The 17503-nt window shown below is 45.4% G+C and overlaps 1 protein-coding gene across 1 annotated transcript in view; it reads right to left on the minus strand.

Moving 5' to 3' along the window:
* Nucleotides 1-7335: 7335 nt before the first annotated feature.
* The window catches only part of LOC106562036 (teashirt homolog 3), a 37871-nt gene continuing 27703 nt past the window's right edge, over nt 7336-17503 (minus strand). The window contains exon 3 of the mRNA XM_014126559.3: nt 7336-12235. Within this exon, the coding sequence (XP_013982034.1) occupies nt 8835-12235 (3401 nt within the window). The 3' untranslated portion in view covers nt 7336-8834. The remainder of the gene's footprint in view (nt 12236-17503) is intronic.

Consider the following 17503-nt stretch of genomic DNA (forward strand, 5'->3'; position numbering starts at 1 on the left):
GTTTGCCCACTGACAAAGAAATGATCAGTCTATAATTTTGATGGTAGGTTTATTTGAACAGTGAGAGATAGAATAACAACAAAAAAATCCAGAAAAACGCATGTCAAAAATGTTCTAAATTGATTTGCATTTTAATGAGGGAAATAAGTATTTGACCCCCTCTCAATCAGAAAGATTTCTGGCTCCCAGGTGTCTTTTATACAGGTAACGAGCTGAGATTAGGAGCACACTCTTAAAGGGAGTGCTCCTAATCTCAGTTTGTTACCTGTATAAAAGACACCTGTCCACAGAAGCAATCAATCAATCAGATTCCAAACTCTCCACCATGGCCAAGACCAAAGAGCTCTCCAAGGATGTCAGGGACAAGATTTTAGACCTACACAAGGCTGGAATGGGCTTCAAGACCATCGCCAAGCAGCTTGGTGAGAAGGTGACAACAGTTGGTGCGATTATTCGCAAATGGAAGAAACACAAAAGAACTGTCAATCTCCCTCGGCCTGGGGCTCCATGCAAGATCTCACCTCGTGGAGTTGCAATGATCATGAGAATGGTGAGGAATCAGCCCAGAACTACACAGGAGGATCTTGTCAATGATCTCAAGGCAGCTGGGACCATAGTCACCAAAAAAACTATTGGTAACACACTACGCCATGAAGGACTGAAATCCTGCAGTGCCCGCAAGGTCCCCCTCCTCAAGAAAACACAAATACATGCCCGTCTGAAGTTTGCCAATGAACATCTGAAAGATTCAGAGGACAACTGGGTGAAAGTGTTGTGGTCAGATGAGACCAAAATGGAGCTCTTTGGCATCAACTCAACTCGCCGTGTTTGGAGGAGGAGGAATTCTGCTTATGACCCCAAGATCACCATCCCCAATGTCAAACATGGAGGTGGAAACATTATGCTTTGGGGGTGTTTTTCTGCTAAGAGGACAGGACAACTTCACCGCATCAAAGGGACGATGGACGGGGCCATATACCGTCAAATCTTGGGTGAGAACCTCCTTCCCTCAGCCAGGGCATTGAAAATGGGTCGTGGATGGGAATTCCAACATGACAATGACCCAAAACACACGGCCAAGGCAACAAAGAAGTGTCTCAAGAAGAAGCACATTAAGGTCCTGGAGTGGCCTAGCCAGTCTCCAGACCTTAATCCCATAGAAAATCTGTGGAGGGAGCTGAAGGTTCGAGTTACCAAACATCAGCCTCGAAACCTTAATGACTTGGAGAAGATCTGCAAAGAGGAGTGGGACAAAATCCCTCCTGAGATGTGTGCAAACCTGGTGGCCAACTACAAGAAACGTCTGACCTCTGTGATTGCCAACAAGGGTTTTGCCACCAAGTACTAAGTCATGTTTTGCAGAGGGGTCAAATACTTATTTCCCTCATTAAAATGCAAATCAATTTAGAACATTTTTGACATGCGTTTTTCTGGATTTTGTGGTTGTTATTCTGTCTCTCACTGTTCACATAAACCTACCATTAAAATTATAGACTGATGATTTCTTTGTCTGGGCAAAGGTACAAAATCAGCAGGGGATCAAATACTTTTTTCCCTCACTGTATAGGCTAGGGCCAGATGTCATCTTTCTGGAACTGAAAATATTATATTTAGCAAGGGATAAAGTTTGAACTCAGCCACCAATATTGTCTTACAACACTTCAAGGGGAAAAGCAAGCATTTGAAGGTTCAAAGAGGTGATTCTGTTGATTGTGTTGTCCTAACAAGATCCATGAGAGGTGTGAGTTAGGGACTGGTCATGTATTTCCTGGGACTTGAAAAGATCTAAAGGCTTGCCTGGGAACAGATATCAGCTATCAGTTCAGTTGGAGCTCTTCTGTCCCCTACTCTTGGTAGGGTGGCAGCCTGCAGCCATTAGCTGACCCTGTGTAGGGTTCACGGGGGTGAGTGACAGGTCAGCCAAACCAGGACCGTGTTTGTGTAACTAGACAGGAGGACTGTGGGAGAACACCGCTTGACACTTCGGTGACAATGTGAAAGGGATAGTCTTGTTTGATAGGGTTTTAACCTCCACCCCTAGGTCTATTACTGTGGCTAACGGACAAGGAACAGCAAAGTGTTGCTAAACTATACCTACTCCATATTGTGTTGTTTTTGGTAGCACTTTCTATGAGGCATACACATATAATGCTTTAATACAATTATAGCACCTTATAATAGCCTACTCGGGGCGGTAAGGAGCTGGAAAGATGGCCGTTTCAATTCCCAGACCAGGTGCTGGAAAAATAAGGGGGAATTGGTCTAGCAACTGGAGGGCTACTGGGTTCACATCCTAAAGACATTCCCCTACAGTTGGGCCCTTGAGCAAGGCCCCTAACCCCACAACTTGCTTTTCATCCAGGGGTGCTGCCCTGCAGTTTGACCCTGTGCTCATCTCAACTGTATACCGTGATGTGTGATGTCTTGAAAATGGAGCAGAAAACACATTTCCGTTATCGGCTACGTTATGGACAATAAAGTTATGTTCTATTCTATTCTGTACAATGTGCAAGTGACATGTCAATTTTACTTCCGTAGTCCTTGTTTTGTAGGCTAAGAATGAGCCTCAAATTTGCATCGTCAATGTCTAGAACTACACACATGAACTACAAATCTTTTGACAGCTCACCGGTCTACAAACAAACATTTTTTTTGTATAAAAAAAAGTTATGGCAGGTAATATTCAGCAAAAACAATCAGCGTAATCTAATATAAAACACATCAAACGGCCTGTAACTGACGGGTTCTTACCATCCTGTAAGTCCTCAGCTTGAGCAGGCACGCTCTGGCTTGCTATCAAAGCAGCAGGTTAGGAGATATAGGCCAAATTAGACTTTTCTATCTTTCAGCAATGTGTCTTACTTGTTGATCGTCATAAAAGGCATCGGGCATCACTAAGTCAATACACAATTACGTGTATGATTGTATATATGCAGTATATCTCTTAAATTACCTTGTTTCTGTGATATATTTGATGATATAATCTTGAAGTCTAGTCAAGTGATTATGGGACATGACCCGGAGGTATGACATACTTTGAACACGTCACTTTCATAGAGTATTCTCACTATAGATATCATAATTGCTCATCCCCTTTACCAATGTGTGCTATGGCAGTGCCAACACAATATACACCACTGGCTACATTTATGTTACCATTTAATTATTATCTGTATTATCAGAAATAATGAAAACGTACCTTCGGGTATCTTCCCAGCTCACTGGTAGACGGCATGGTTTGGGTTACATTTGTCTGGTGTTTATCATGGTTATAGTACAAAAGTGTCTTGAATGTAATAATTAACTAGAAAAGTACATTTCCTAAAGAAAATGTGGTGTCCTTTCTAGCTTGTGAAGGATCTATTGATTGATAGGATAGAATAGCTGTTGGTGGGTTATTATATACACATTTTTGCTAATTTATATAGTTATTGTTGATAAACGTTTTAAAGAATTTAAAGTAAGGATAGCGTGAACATTTGAAAGTTGGTTTGTGGCCTCTAACATTAATGGTTCAATACTGTTGGTGGGTTATTTTATGCAAATGTATGCCAATTTATATAGTTATAGTTGATTATAGTTTTAAAGAATTTGAAGTTAGGATAGCCTGAACATGTGAAAGTTGGTTTGGTGTCTAGCTTGAACGGTTCAAGAGTTACTGTTGGTGAGTTATTTAATGCTAATTTATGCACATTCATATAGTTATAGTTGATCAAAGTTAAGGAAGTTGAAGTTAGGATAGGCACCCCTCGACACTTACTTAGCTAGCTAGCTAACTGATGCTAACCAGCTGAGCAAGCTAGCTAGCTTGCTAACCGAGTCAAATTAAGCTTTGAGGAAAAAATGCAATAGGTACATTACTGAAACAAGCCTGGCTAGCGAGCTTACTGCATTTCCATCAAACTCCATTAGACAGCAGTCTCTACACCATGCAACAACTCAACCAGAGCTGTTCCTTCCGGTTCCAGTGGCCATCATAAACCCGTCAACTTCCACCAGGCAGATGGGTAAGTAAAGAGCATGACCAGTGTCATGAGGACAGTACTGTGGCTATGATGACAGCAGTAGAAATGCACAATTTCAGTATGTCCCTGGGGTCTCCATTTCCTCATGTTTCAAATACATGCTGGAATGACGTTGTTACCAAGGCAAATTCAAATTGATAAATAGATAAATAAAGCCTTTGCAAATACTGAACATTTTCAGCCATGAAACTATTCCTGTTCTGTGAAGACAGTATGCCAAACAATACTATAATTTGCCACTTTGTCTGAGTGTTTGCTTGTATGTGTGTGTGTGTGCACTGCAGGTGCTTATGACTGTAGGCCTAAGTGCATGTAATTCTATGTAGGCCTATATGTGTCACGTAGGCGTAAGTAAGTCCTGAGAGCCATTTCTGTCTTATCTAAGGTGATCCGCGGTGTAATATGGCATATGGCATTGCTGCTGCAAATCTTTATGGTCTTTGTTGTTATGGAGAGGTTACGTTTGTCCCCTCTTCTGCAGTAAAGAACACAGGTGTCATTATTCTATTGAAACCACACACACATAGCATACGTTTCTCCGTGTGTGTGTGTGTGATTCTTTTTTGTGTGGTGGGGAAGTGGGAACAGTGTTTGTGGCGTTTAGAGGAAATTACCCCCCATGCTCCTTGGCCAGAGCAGATAGTTCCCCTAAGCTGCATGGCATATTGATTTCTTGTTGTGAGGAGTGCTGTTCAAGCCCCATTTAAGATTTCCATCCCGCGTGTAGCCCTGAGCACACCACAGCCACGTAAATTAAGGAAATTGCACATTCATCACACACGTTATTTTAAGATACTTTGGTAACGTGACGGCCGGAAGATCTACGGTGGTGCATTACAAGCCGCCGCTCCACTCTTCCTCCTTTCCTCTGTCTCTCCCCCCCCCCCACCCTCTCTCCCTCCCTCTCTCTGCAGGCTGGGGTAACGGACAGGTCAGCGGGACACACCCGTGATTTAGACGCATGCCAGTATTTTTCACATTAGTATTTTTTTTGTGTTAGAGAATTTACAGGTCCTCCTTAAATTAGCATGTCTAATGGGACTGCTTCCAAGGTGAAGGTGTTGTTGGAGAAGTGAATTATTAGGCATGTAAATAACACAGGTTAAAGAAGTCCCTTCAAGCTCAAAGGCCTCTCCAGACATTGTGCAACATGGGGTCAACAGTGGAGAATAAATCCAGGCCTATCGGGTGTGTGTGTGTGTGTGTGCGATTCCATGAGCCTGCTGGACAGCATATTTCACGCCATGTGTATGTGTACTTTTGTGTGCAACCTAAACGCCTGTGTTTGCATTTTCTTATCATTTTAAATCACTATAGCCTAACACTGGGGCGTGACACACGTCTTAATCAGAATGATTTTCCCCCCTCATCAATGTCTAAGGAATTACTTCTGAAAATGTGGCTTCACTACATGGAACGCTTTTGTAGTACATTTTTCGGGAACACTCAATAGAACAAATGAAATGAAGGCAGCAGTATTCATAACCTTGAAGGACCTAAAAGCATCCTCAGAAGAACAGTGAATTGCTAGCTGGGAAGGAGAATCACGTCGTACTTGTAGACGTGTGCGTTTGTCTGTTGTAGAGCTTTGTCTGTGTTATGCAGTGTGGCTCCATTGTGCAGTGTGGATCCATTGAGGGCGTATTACATTACACCTGATGAAGCTATCTCAATCTGCAGTACACTGCAGCTACATTAAGGATCAAGTCTGAGCAGCTTAAAGTCGCACATCGGCTGTGTTGTGCTGTACGCTCCTCCCGGGAGGATGTTGACGTTTACGTTGTGTTGGTTACAACGCGGCAGTAACGTGCTAGCACGTAGGAACATATCCAAAATGCAAGTAAGATGTTAGTCTCCATAGCATATTTGAGCCAGTGCATTCCTTTCATCTAACATGGATATTTCCTCTTCATATTTTGCATAGCACTTACACCACGTAAAAAGTCATTTTATCCAAAATCCTGCACACGTGACCATTTGTTCTTTTGATGCTCATTTTAAACTGAGTACATCCACACATCTATCTGTAGACATGAAGCCTGTAGTCTGAGGGATTGTGGGGAATACATAGTGAATAAGTGTGAGTGTGTGTGTGTGTGTGTGCCTTCAGGCTACACATTGTCTCCTGCACGCCTGTTTTGAACCTTAATAAGCCCAGCCTACTCTGAGCTCCCTGGATGTGAGAGGGGAGAGAAAATGCTTTCCTTGCACTTCAATTTCACGCATATTTTCTTTTGCGACTAATGAGAGCCTTAAATACGGCGCCAGACGTCAGGCACGGCTGTGAAGGCTGACATTTTCACATACAGCGGCACCTTGTCACCACGGATGAAGTCCCTCTACCTGGCAGCTGAAGTGTGTGTGGGTGTGTGTGTGTGTGGTTGTTGGTCTATAACTGTGTGTCGGAGTTTATCTGCGAGGTGGTTTTGGTGACAGGACCTGACGCAAAACATATTCAGCAGCTAAAAGAAGAAAACAGACCATGAGGACAAAAGATGAAGTTGAGAAACAATCCTCCATCCCTCCTTCTCCACCTCCTCTATTGTGAGCGAATGGCCTGATTCACGGAGAGGCAATGGGCCTAGTATCTGTAACCAACTAACTGTCCGGATAGACTGCATTTAATTGTTGTTGCGTATAGCTGAGGACTTGAAAGCCATGAGCTCATCATTGCTGCATTGTTGTCATCCTCCATGAGGCTTAAACAACGGCCTCCCCTCTCTTTTTTTGTATCTACTGTACACACAAAATGGAAGTCTGGGTTAATTACAGAGCAGGGAATAAAATGGTGAAAATGAGACAGCTAGTGCCAGGGTTTATGCAATTATCTGCTACATCAAGTCATCGAGATGGAGGGGGAAGGGCATATCTCAGTTCACATATTGTTGTGTTTGTGAATGGAGATGCCACACAGCTACGAGTTACCTGCTGTTCAGTATGTGGTTTCTATTTCCTGTTTCCTATGTAGCCCAACACAATCAAATGGAGACGATCGCAGAAAGGAACATGTATGACTGATACACACACTTGATGGACATGTGATACTGGTGCCAGCACTATAGTGCTTGGATGGTGTCTGTCTCTGAGGCTCCCCATAGTGGCCCCTGATATGGCCCATAGGCTATTCCTGCTCCAGGCAGGGCTTTGTGGAAACACACAGGGTGATGGTGTGACAGCTTTCATCTTCTGCTGGGCCCTGCCACTCACTGTAAACTCGTCTGGAACTCATCACCGCCAGAAACAATTTTCAGTTTAATGTGCTCATTAGAAAACGCACAGCACCTACATAATCGTGAGCCACGACACACAGTGTTATTGCAAAAACGGTTTCCTTTTAATGCTGCAGTAGAAAAAAAGGTTATATGAAGTCATATAATGGGTGCTTCATTGTCAACAACAACAACAAAAAAACACGGCACAGAATGCATAACAGTGTCTGTGCTGTTTACATGCCAATATTTTACACCTAAGATTTCCTTACACTGGCAGCTGTCAGTTACTTCAGCAAATTAACTGCCAAAAATGTAGCAGAACTGTCAATCAGAGGTGAGGTAACTATGGTTACCTTTCATATCCCCAAAAGATAAAGCTGCAGTGCGGAATTGTGGGAGAGTAATTAGACAGAAAAAAAGAAAAGAAATACCAATCCAAAGGCATTCTACGATATGAAACAACAACCAAGAGTGCTTATAAATGAGAGGATACATGTGGAATTCTTCATTACTTCATAAAGTAACATCTTTTGTACAACCTTTTATCTTTTAATGTTCAAATACCGGCACATGTACTGTCTTGTACTAGAGGTTTAACCCTTTGAGCGCGGGGTGGAAATAAAAGATTTCTGGGTAATTTTGTTCCTCTTATTTTCATATCATTTGATTAAATAACATATTTATAAAACTATTGTGCAAAACAATTTCATTAATGTCTTCATATATTGTGCACCAGTAGATAGTCATACTCCTCTTAAATTAAAAATATACAAATTATGCATAATTTAGACAGGAATTAGTATATATGTTTTTATATACATTTTTTTTTTCTACACAGACCTGAATTCATAAAGGTCCCTGATTAAACAAAGTAAACGACTTCAGATTGAGATTTTGCATCACATACAATGCATCTTTAGAGACTGGATGTTGGACAGGGATATATAGTACTTTCATTGTGCAGCTTACCAACCACACAATAGCTTGGTCAATTCCAATCTAAAATAGTTTGTTTTGAGAAGGGTTTTGGATCATTCGGGTAGAAGTGATTGGCCGTACTCAGAGGGTTAAATTTCAGATGCTGACATCAGCACATAAAGATCACATTAACAAAAAGAGAGGGAAAGAGAGAGAAAAAAGAAAAGTGCACCAGATTTAGTTACCAAATGTTTAACTAAACTGTTTAATTTATGCATGCAGCTTATCGCATCTCACGGATGCCAAAATATAAAGAAATCAAATCCAATTTACACAACTTTCAAATACATACCACTTCATTTTAAAATATTGTTCAACCTTCATTTGTTTTATCAGTGACAACAGCACCTCTTTCTTCAACACTGCACATTTAGAAAATGACCGTCTTTTCAAAAAAGGAGAGCATAAACACACAAAAGCTTCTTGGGCCAGAGTGAGTCTCCCTTTAAAGAAAATCAGAAACCATGTCCCGAAACTAAACAGTAGTTCCGCGGCATCGTTGTGCAGTTTCATCACTTAATAGTTTTTAGTCCTTTTTTTTTAAAGAAATGTCTGTGAAAGGCTAAAGATGGACCAAGAGAGAACGGGAGAGAGAGTGCAGCATGTCCACAGCTTAGTGCTACTGTTTCTCTAGCTCACACACATACATAAGGTGGTCCTCTGGGGATTTCCCATGGGTCTTGCTCAGGTGGAGCTTGACCGCGTGCTTGCTTGCAAAAGTCCGGTTGCAGAGCTTGCACTGATACGAGGTGCTGCTACCGTCCTCGTCAGGGGAGGGAGACGGGGAGTGGGCGTGGGAGAGGGAGTGAGGGTTGGAGTGGGAGTGGGAGTGGTTGGAGAGCAGTTTTTCGGACAGGCTTTTGGTGTGACGTGAGATCTGGCTGACAAGCTGTTCTCCAGACAGTTTGGCCAGGTCTCTGAGTCTGAAGCCCAGGTGAGACTCCAAGTGGCTGACGTAGGTGGAGGGGGAACGAATCTGAGAAGCACAGTCGCTGCAGAAGAACACTGGGTGGCCTGAGTCCAGGTTTTTTAAGAACTTAGTCCCTCCGGTTCTCCTCAGCTGGTACTTGACGTTGGCCAGCCAGTGGCTGATGGTCGTCATGGAGAGGCCTGTGAAACGGGAGATGTGCATCCTCTCCTGGGGGCTCAGGTCTGACATCACGTACTTCCCATCGCCAGTCTGCCGGAGGCTGGCAGTAAACTGGGCCTGTAGGATGAGCAGGTGCTGGGGGTTCCAGTTGGACTGCCGGCCCTTGCGTTTCTGGGCTGGAGAGATCTCCTCTAGCTCCTCTTGAGTGGAACCCTCGATGTCAGACCTTTCCGACAGGCTGGTGGGCGTGGAGGACTTGGAAGCTTGACTCTCTGTGAGGTTTCTCAGCATGTCTGATATGTCAGACAGGGCGTTCTCACGCAGCGGGGAGTTGGACATGAATGAAGCCACAGCAGACGAGGCCTTGGCCATGGTGGCTGTGGAGGAGGGGGAGCCCGAGGAGGGTGTTGATGTGGATGACGACAGGGCAGCTGAACCCAGGGAGCTACTCTTTTCATTCTTGCCTTTGGTCAGGTCTATTGGCTGGTCGTTGTTGACGTGGTAGAAGTAGCGGTCCAAGTGCTCATTGTTTTTTTTGGTCTGAGCTGGGGTGGAAGCGGCGACCGCGGCCTTCTCTGCCAGGCTGTTGCTCATCTTGAAGAGCATGCTCATGGGGTCCAGGGACGGCAGAGCAGGCTTGGCTGCCTTACCCAGGTGGACGTTCATCACGGACTGAAGCGCACTTAGAGGATTGACAAAGGGCTGCTCTGGCGGGTGGTCTGTAATAATGGCTGTGCCGCCACACAAGGCAGAGATGGGGGATTTGACAGCAGACTCCATCCCATTCTCCAGCGACTCCTTCATATTGGCGTCACCGTTAGAGTCTTTGTGGCTGCCTCCTCTGATGCGCTCGGGGGTTTTAGACCCTCTCCTCTCTTTGGGGGACTCCCCTCTGGCTGACTCCCCTGCCTCGCTGCTGCAGGGGGAGGGTGTGGCTTGTCTCATTGGGGACGCCCTTATACTGGGCTCCCGCATCTTCTCCTCAACCTTGGCTACTTTCTCAGTCACCTTCTTCACCAGCTCCTCCATGGCGTGGAAGTTGTTTTTGGGGAGAGGAGAGGTCTGACGGCTGGGCGGGGAGATCAGAGGTTGGTTTTTGGCATTTTGGAAAAGGGTCTCTCCTCCAGGGAACATGTACTTCAGGGCTGAGCTCTTCCCTGAGTTGGCCAGTGAGAGCTTCATGATGTTGGGCAGCTGGTATGCAGCATGGATGCTGGGGTAGCCCCCCCAGCTGGGAGCACCGTTCTGTGCTTTGTTGATGGCTGATGTCACTGTGTTCTCCAAGGACTTGAGGATGTCAAACCCTGCCTTAGGGCTCTCCTCCAAATCCTCCTCTGTTAAGTAAGAGTATTTGGAGGAGATATCGAATTTCTCCTCTGTCTCGTCATCTCCGGTCTTCTTGTCTTTGCTGCTGTTAGTGGTTTCCTTCATACATTCCTCTTCCTTCTCCTCCTTCTTAATCTCCACAGCCATGGCAGGGGAAATACCAGAGGGAGGAGGTATAGGTGGAGGAGGTGGGGAGAATGCTGTGGCTGCCAGTGGCACAGACTGGAATTTCTCCTCACCAGCAGAGATGATGGGGATGGGTGTTGGGGGAGACTCCATGATGGGCTTGACTTTCTTAATGGCAGAGTTTGTGACCTTGATGAAGTGACCGGTCACCATCATGTGTGCTGTTAGCTCCTGAAGTGTATCGTGGGAGCTGCCACATTCCATGCATTTCAGGATCTGAGACTTCCTGGACTCGAACTGCCATGCATAACTGGCTCCATTCTGGTGTCCGTAACGGTTGTTTGGGGTGATGTAGGGGTTGGATGCCTTCTGGAGGGGGTCATAAGGGTCATTTAGGGAGGGTTTGGGGGTGCCACCATTGGAGTCTGGGGAGCTGGGGAGGTCGAGCTCGATGGGGGCTCTCTTCCGGGCGGAGGAGATGATCTTGGCTGCCACAGGAGTCACTGGCTCCTTCAGAGGCACTTTCTGGTAGTGTTTTGTCTTAATCATGTGGACACTGAGGTCCTGCAGAGACTCAAAGGAATGTCCACAGTACATACACTTCAGGACCTTCTGAGCATCTTCTTTCCCTTCCATCTCCAGGAGGGATCGTTTACGTGGCTTGGACCAACGCTTGGTGCCCTCGCTGTCTGTCTCGTGGTTGTCATCGCGGTAGTGGCCTGTCTCATTCATGTGTACGGTCAGCCCCACCAGCGTGTCGTAGGCAGCACTGCAGTCCTTGCAGCGGAACTTACTGGCACCTGTGAAGATGGAGCCGTAGAGCTTTGTGCTCTGACGGTAGAGCTGCACGGTGCTGAATAGGTTGTTTTGCTCCGCTGCTTGGTGGTTGAGCCGGTTCTGGTTCTGAGAGACCTGCTGGAGGGTCTTGGCCACGGCGGACTGGTGCCAGTCGTAACCATTGCCATTGCTGCCACAACTGCTGCTACTGCTACTGCTGCTGCTGCTGTGGCTGCGTGGTGGTTTCTCCACCGCTGGCGGCTGGGTGAGGTTGAGGTTCAGAGACGACCAGTAAGAGTTGGTCAGGAAGCTGGTGTAGATGGCCTTCATCTGCTCCAGGCTGTCTGGCCCGGTGGTGGCGCCGTCCTCCGTGGCTATAGCTGTGCTGGTGGCCATCATGACAGAGGAAGATGGCGACAAGGGCGTTAGTGGCACCTTCGCGACCTCCTCCTCATTTTTGAGAGAGGCACTCTCAAAGTCTGACATGCGGTCACTGGACTCACTCAGGTGAGACTCATTGTCCAACTCATGGCCGGAGAAATCGGCCACGGGGGAGTCGTGGAAACCAGGCCGGTCATTGATAAGGAAGTCCTTGTCTTGGCACATGTACTTGACCGCAGGCTCCTCCTCCCCGGCAGAGTCCTCCCCCTCCAGGTCCTCATCGAGCAGGGCAGCCTCCTTCTCATCCTCAGGGGCATACGCTGAGGAAACAGAGAGAGAAACAGAGAGAGGATTGTTATTGCCACAGTACACCATGTCTAATGATGAAGATCTCCAATTTGGCATTCTTGCGATGTCTTGCATATCAGACAGCTGATAGAAATACAAGAATGCTCTTCCCATATCAGAAAAACAAAGCAATCACAGACGAGACTACTTCATATCATAAACTGTTGCTGTAATTCCATTTCAACTTCCCCGTTGCATTTACATTGCTTTCCAAATGGAATAAAGTTCCAGCCCCCCCTCCCTCCCTCCCTCCCTCCCTCCCTCCCTCCCTCCCTCCCTCCCTCCCACCCCTTGTTCTTTACCGCAGAGAATGAGAAAGACGGCGAGAGAAGAGGGAGAGGAAATGGATCTTCAAACACAACTTGCCACCTTATTCTTCTCAAGGGGCAACAGCTTGAAATTAAAACTAAATTTGAAATTAATGAAGCACATTCTGGAGGTGGCATTCGTTTCTGAAGTAATAAATTACTTGTATCAACCTCCGAGACAGCAGTTCCTGTCTGTCAATTAATATGTCTTACGCTTCTTCTTCAGCCTCTAATGCATTTCTTAACAGACACACTCACCATTTAAGCATGCATTTTTCACTCATTACACGGCACAGGCTCGCCTACTTGTAAATAAAAATGAATTGTATGTACGTTTCCAAAGGCAAATCTCTCAGAACAAAACACATTTACTTCAATTACAAAAGATGAGAAAGTTGAGTTATTATTTACAGTTTGCTTTCAATTTATATTCAAATCCCTCCTGTTTAAAACAATAAAAACGTGGCTTGCAGTGAGATGGAAACGTACAAATAAAAAAGCACTTTCTATCATTGTGCAGACACATACGCATATGTATTATTTCGTGATGGAGGCTGTCTGAAAATAGTGGGCCGGGAAGACAAGCAGAGATTACAGACGGGACTTAGGGATAATTCCGTACACTCCTAACCGTTCCTGATTCCTAGCTGTTCATCATTCGTTGTCCAGGTGTGTAAACTAAGGGCAAGAATGACACTGACCATGGTGTGCCGGTGCACACATTAACAACTGCTAAAGGTCACTTGAATATGAATGATCTCAACAGTCAGAACATTATCTATAAGAAACCTATAAATCCGCTTCAAAATGGGACACTAACACTATAGCAAAAAAACAATCACTTAAAAGAATGGAAAGTATTTACTAAACGGTATATGAGCTTTGTGGGGAAAGCCACAGCCTCTTCATAAAGGTACAGTTATATCTGGTGACATTGGGTAGCTTCCTCCAGAACCTGCCAGCCATGTCACACAACACGCTCCACTAGTGTTACTGCTGACTTCTATCTCGGAGCGGTACTGAAGGTGTGAGCACTGCATCAGCCCAGACACAGGGTAAAATCTCTGTCATTGTCAGGGGGCTCATTTTGTTGCCTTTGGCAGTGTGATGCCGTGGGATAAACAGATGCACTGAAACACGCAGCAGCTCCCAGCCGTTGCGCTGCAGTAAAAACGCTGTGCCTCCAGGCAGTCTTCCGTAGCCTTTCAACTGAACAAGCAGGCTGCTTAATGTTCAATCTCACACATCAACATGCAGCAAGTTGGAATCGGTTACCTCATGTGTGCTAGTGTATAGGATGTATACAACATAATACATTGTTAAACAACTACTGAACCAGAAGGAAATGTATTCTTACAGCCAATTATTTTGGTATGATTTCTACTCAAAATGTTACAACATTTCTGAAGAATGTCTACGACTTGTCACATAAGTCTTAGGAATTACACTATTATTGTATTTAAAAAATACAAATATATTTATCCAGGCAAGTCAGTTAAGAACAAATTCTTATTTACATTGACAGCCTACCCCGGCCAAACCCTAACGACGCTGGGCCAATTGCGCACCGCCCTATGGGACTCTCAAACACAGCCGGTTGTAATACAGTCTGGAATTGAACCAGCGTCTGTAGTGACACCTCTAGCAATGAGACGTAGTGCCTTAGACCGCTGCGCCACTCGGGAGCCCCAGAGTAGACAATAGAAACTTTTACATTTAGATGCACAATGGACATCTGCCATTTTGTGAACAGATGCAGCAATGCTCAGAAAAGCAAAATTGGAATACTGAGCAGCAAAATATGGGATATCTTAATATGTAATCCAATACTACACACAACTCAACAGGCAACCCTGATCAGGCAATGCGCACGCACGCACGCACGCACGCACACACACACACACACACACACACACACACACTGCCATCTGTTCTGAATCAGCCAAAACGACAGCTGTTTAAGAGAAGAATGCCTTTGCTCAGGAAGCAGTCAGAACAGTACACACATCGAGGCCAAACACCCATGTGAAATCTCCTTCCTCAAAAATACAACCCAGACTTAAAGCTGTTAAATGTAATTAAAACACACGCAGAGAAAGGAAGGCATGGGGGGAGGGTCATTTTAACACCAAAGCCAATAAATCTGCAGTGCGACCTTTGCTACCGCACTAAATATAAATGCATAGTTCCCCGAAAACACCATTACAACACTGATTTTAATGTCATCAAAATGTGCAACTGAAAACCCAGCGAGAGGCCAAAATATTATACCTCTCTCTGTGCCAATGCCAAGTCATTTTTCTACTGAACCTCCTACCTCACCCTCAAGTGTGAACAAACCAGCCAAAACACTAACCTTGACCTGAATATGACAGAACAAAAACCAACATTGCGTGTGTGCGCGCGCGTGCGTGTGCCTACGAAGACAATGAAAGAGATACTGAAAGAGAGGCGATTGTGTGAATGATTCCTTTATTTACATGTGTCTATGTGTGTCTTGCATTAAAGGCATATGGAGATGGAATGTGAGGCAACACATTCAGCACAAAACTACGACTTAAACCTCAGCTTTTAGCCTAAGGCATAGAGAGTAGAGAGAGCGAGAGAGAGAGAGAAAGACCGGAATAGATGTGGAGGTAGGAGGGAAGACAGGCAGAGAGGAAGGCGGGAGGTCTTGGAAAGACCTCAAACCTGAGGCCACACAGGGAGCATCTCACAGGCCTCTGGACCGGCGCCAGGCCACAGGGCCCCTAAAGTGACCGTGGATGTGTGTTCCAATATTGAGTTTTCAGCCCTGGTGCAGGCATGGCCAAACGCTCTCCGCCACGCAGGTGCTCTTTTAATTAGAAAACGGGATGGGTGGAAAGAAGGAAGAAAAAAAAAGGGAGAGCGAGTGAAAATAACCTCTGAATTAATTGGCAGCGGAGAGGAAGAGAGTTTGATCTCATTTGCGGTGGGATATTAAGAGAGAAGACCCATTGAGAATGGGTCTTTGAAATGGGGGAGAGATGTGTTCTTTCGGGATTGGGACCACAGAACCCAGAGCGATTAGTTTACTTCTCAAAATAACACATTTATCTGTATCAAAGGACTCCATATACAAACAATCCAGCTCTGAGCCCCCAATGTATTTCCATTATATGTCATGTCCATCTGATATCGTGCCAATTAATGCACTGTATATCATTTGGGGATATTTAAGGGGAAAACTAAACCTGAGGAATCCAAGTCTTCCCTCTTCTAATTCTTTCCTACCATTTGATACATTCAGCCAGCTGCTGTGATATCTCAGTAGCAAATCATTCTGAAAAAGCTCTTTCCATAAAAGGTCAATTCTGCTTGACATTATTGTATACAAGTCAATACAAACACTAAGGGTTCATTTTAGTCAAGAAGTATGCTGCTAGGATACAGATCATCATCGTTACATAATCACTCCGCAGGCAAATCATCCACACAGGCACTCTATTACAGCATGTTTACAGTACTGTTTAGGAGCGAAACTGTGGAATGTATGACACACACTATGCGTGCGCGCGTGTGTGTGTGTGTCTGTGGTGTGTGTGTGTGTGTCTGTGGTGTGTGTGTGTGTCTGCCTTTAGCAGTTGCACAGTTTAGGTTTGAACGGCAGTTTCAGACAGACCACGGGATGAATTTTATCAGATGAGAGACTTTATTAGCAGTCTTTTTCCGTGGGCTGGGTCATGGGAGCATTTCTTCAAGGAAAAAGCAGGAAGGAATCATCGCGGTAGCCAATCAAATATCCCCCGAGTTCATTTACTTGGCCTGGTTAGAACGGAGAAGAGGAGCAAAAACCCGCAGGTCCCATGAATACCTTTTCTGTGTCGAGGTGAAGGTGGAAAGGGAAAGAAGAGCTAGATGTTTGGTAATGAAAGACGCTAAATATAGCACCAAACCCCATGTTCATAATGGGAGGTAGCTAGCTCCAATACAGCAGTAGGCCTATCTGCTAAATGATATCATTAGAAGGAGAATGGTTAGTAGCCTTAAGCTGACACTGCCAGTGTGGTAGTGGAGAATATGAGATGGCACCATACCCTGTCTCTGTCCCTCCCCTCTCCTCCCCTCTGATGAGATCCTATACCTCTCTTTCTTCACCCCCTCGCCTTTCGCCGCTGCCATGATCCGCGTTAATGAAGTTAATTGAATCTGAGATCAATAATGCTTAATTATTGTGATTTGACATGCACAGACAAATTGGTTGGGCGGCTGTGTGTGTTCCAATCTAGTGTGTGTGTGTGTGTGTGTGTGTGTGTGTGTGTGTGTGTGTGTGTGTGTGTGTGTGTGTGTGTGTGTGTGTGTGTGTGTGGCAGGAAGGTGGGTAAGGGGCAATTGCTGGCCGGAGCGAGGGATTGAAGCGAGGGAGAATGGAGGCGAGGGATCGCCGAGGCGCGCCATCGATCGTAGAGAGACGCCCCATCGACCCAGACGCCTGACGAATGGAGCCAGCTCTCCAAGGCTACAAGTAAACGCTGCCTCCAAAAAGGAAAGGCTACTTTAACCAGCCTCCCTACCCCGCCCAGCCGTCTCTGTACAGCCCAAGACCACCAGGCCCCATTGAGATGGATTCAAATAGCAATGTAGCAGAGAGAGAGAGAGAGAGAGAGAGAGAGAGGAGAGAGAGAGAGAGAGAGAGAGAGAGAGAGAGAGAGAGAGAGAGAGAGAGAGAGAGAGAGAGAGAGAGAGAGAGAGAGAGAGAGAGAGAGAGAGAGAGAGAGAGAGGAGAGAGAGAGAGAGAGAGAGAGAGAATCTGTGACATGAGGATACGTATCAAAGCACCTGAAGATGACCTAGGGACTACATATTGCATATACATTGAGCTGGCGGGGCTGGCCAGTGCCTGGCTGTGTGATGATGAGGCGAGGTAAGCGTATATCTGAGTGAGGGTGGATTAGTGGAGATAGAACAGGT

Source organism: Salmo salar, chromosome 11 (assembly GCF_965601325.2).
Source record: "Salmo salar chromosome 11, fSalSal1, whole genome shotgun sequence".
Lineage (NCBI taxonomy): Eukaryota > Metazoa > Chordata > Actinopteri > Salmoniformes > Salmonidae > Salmo > Salmo salar.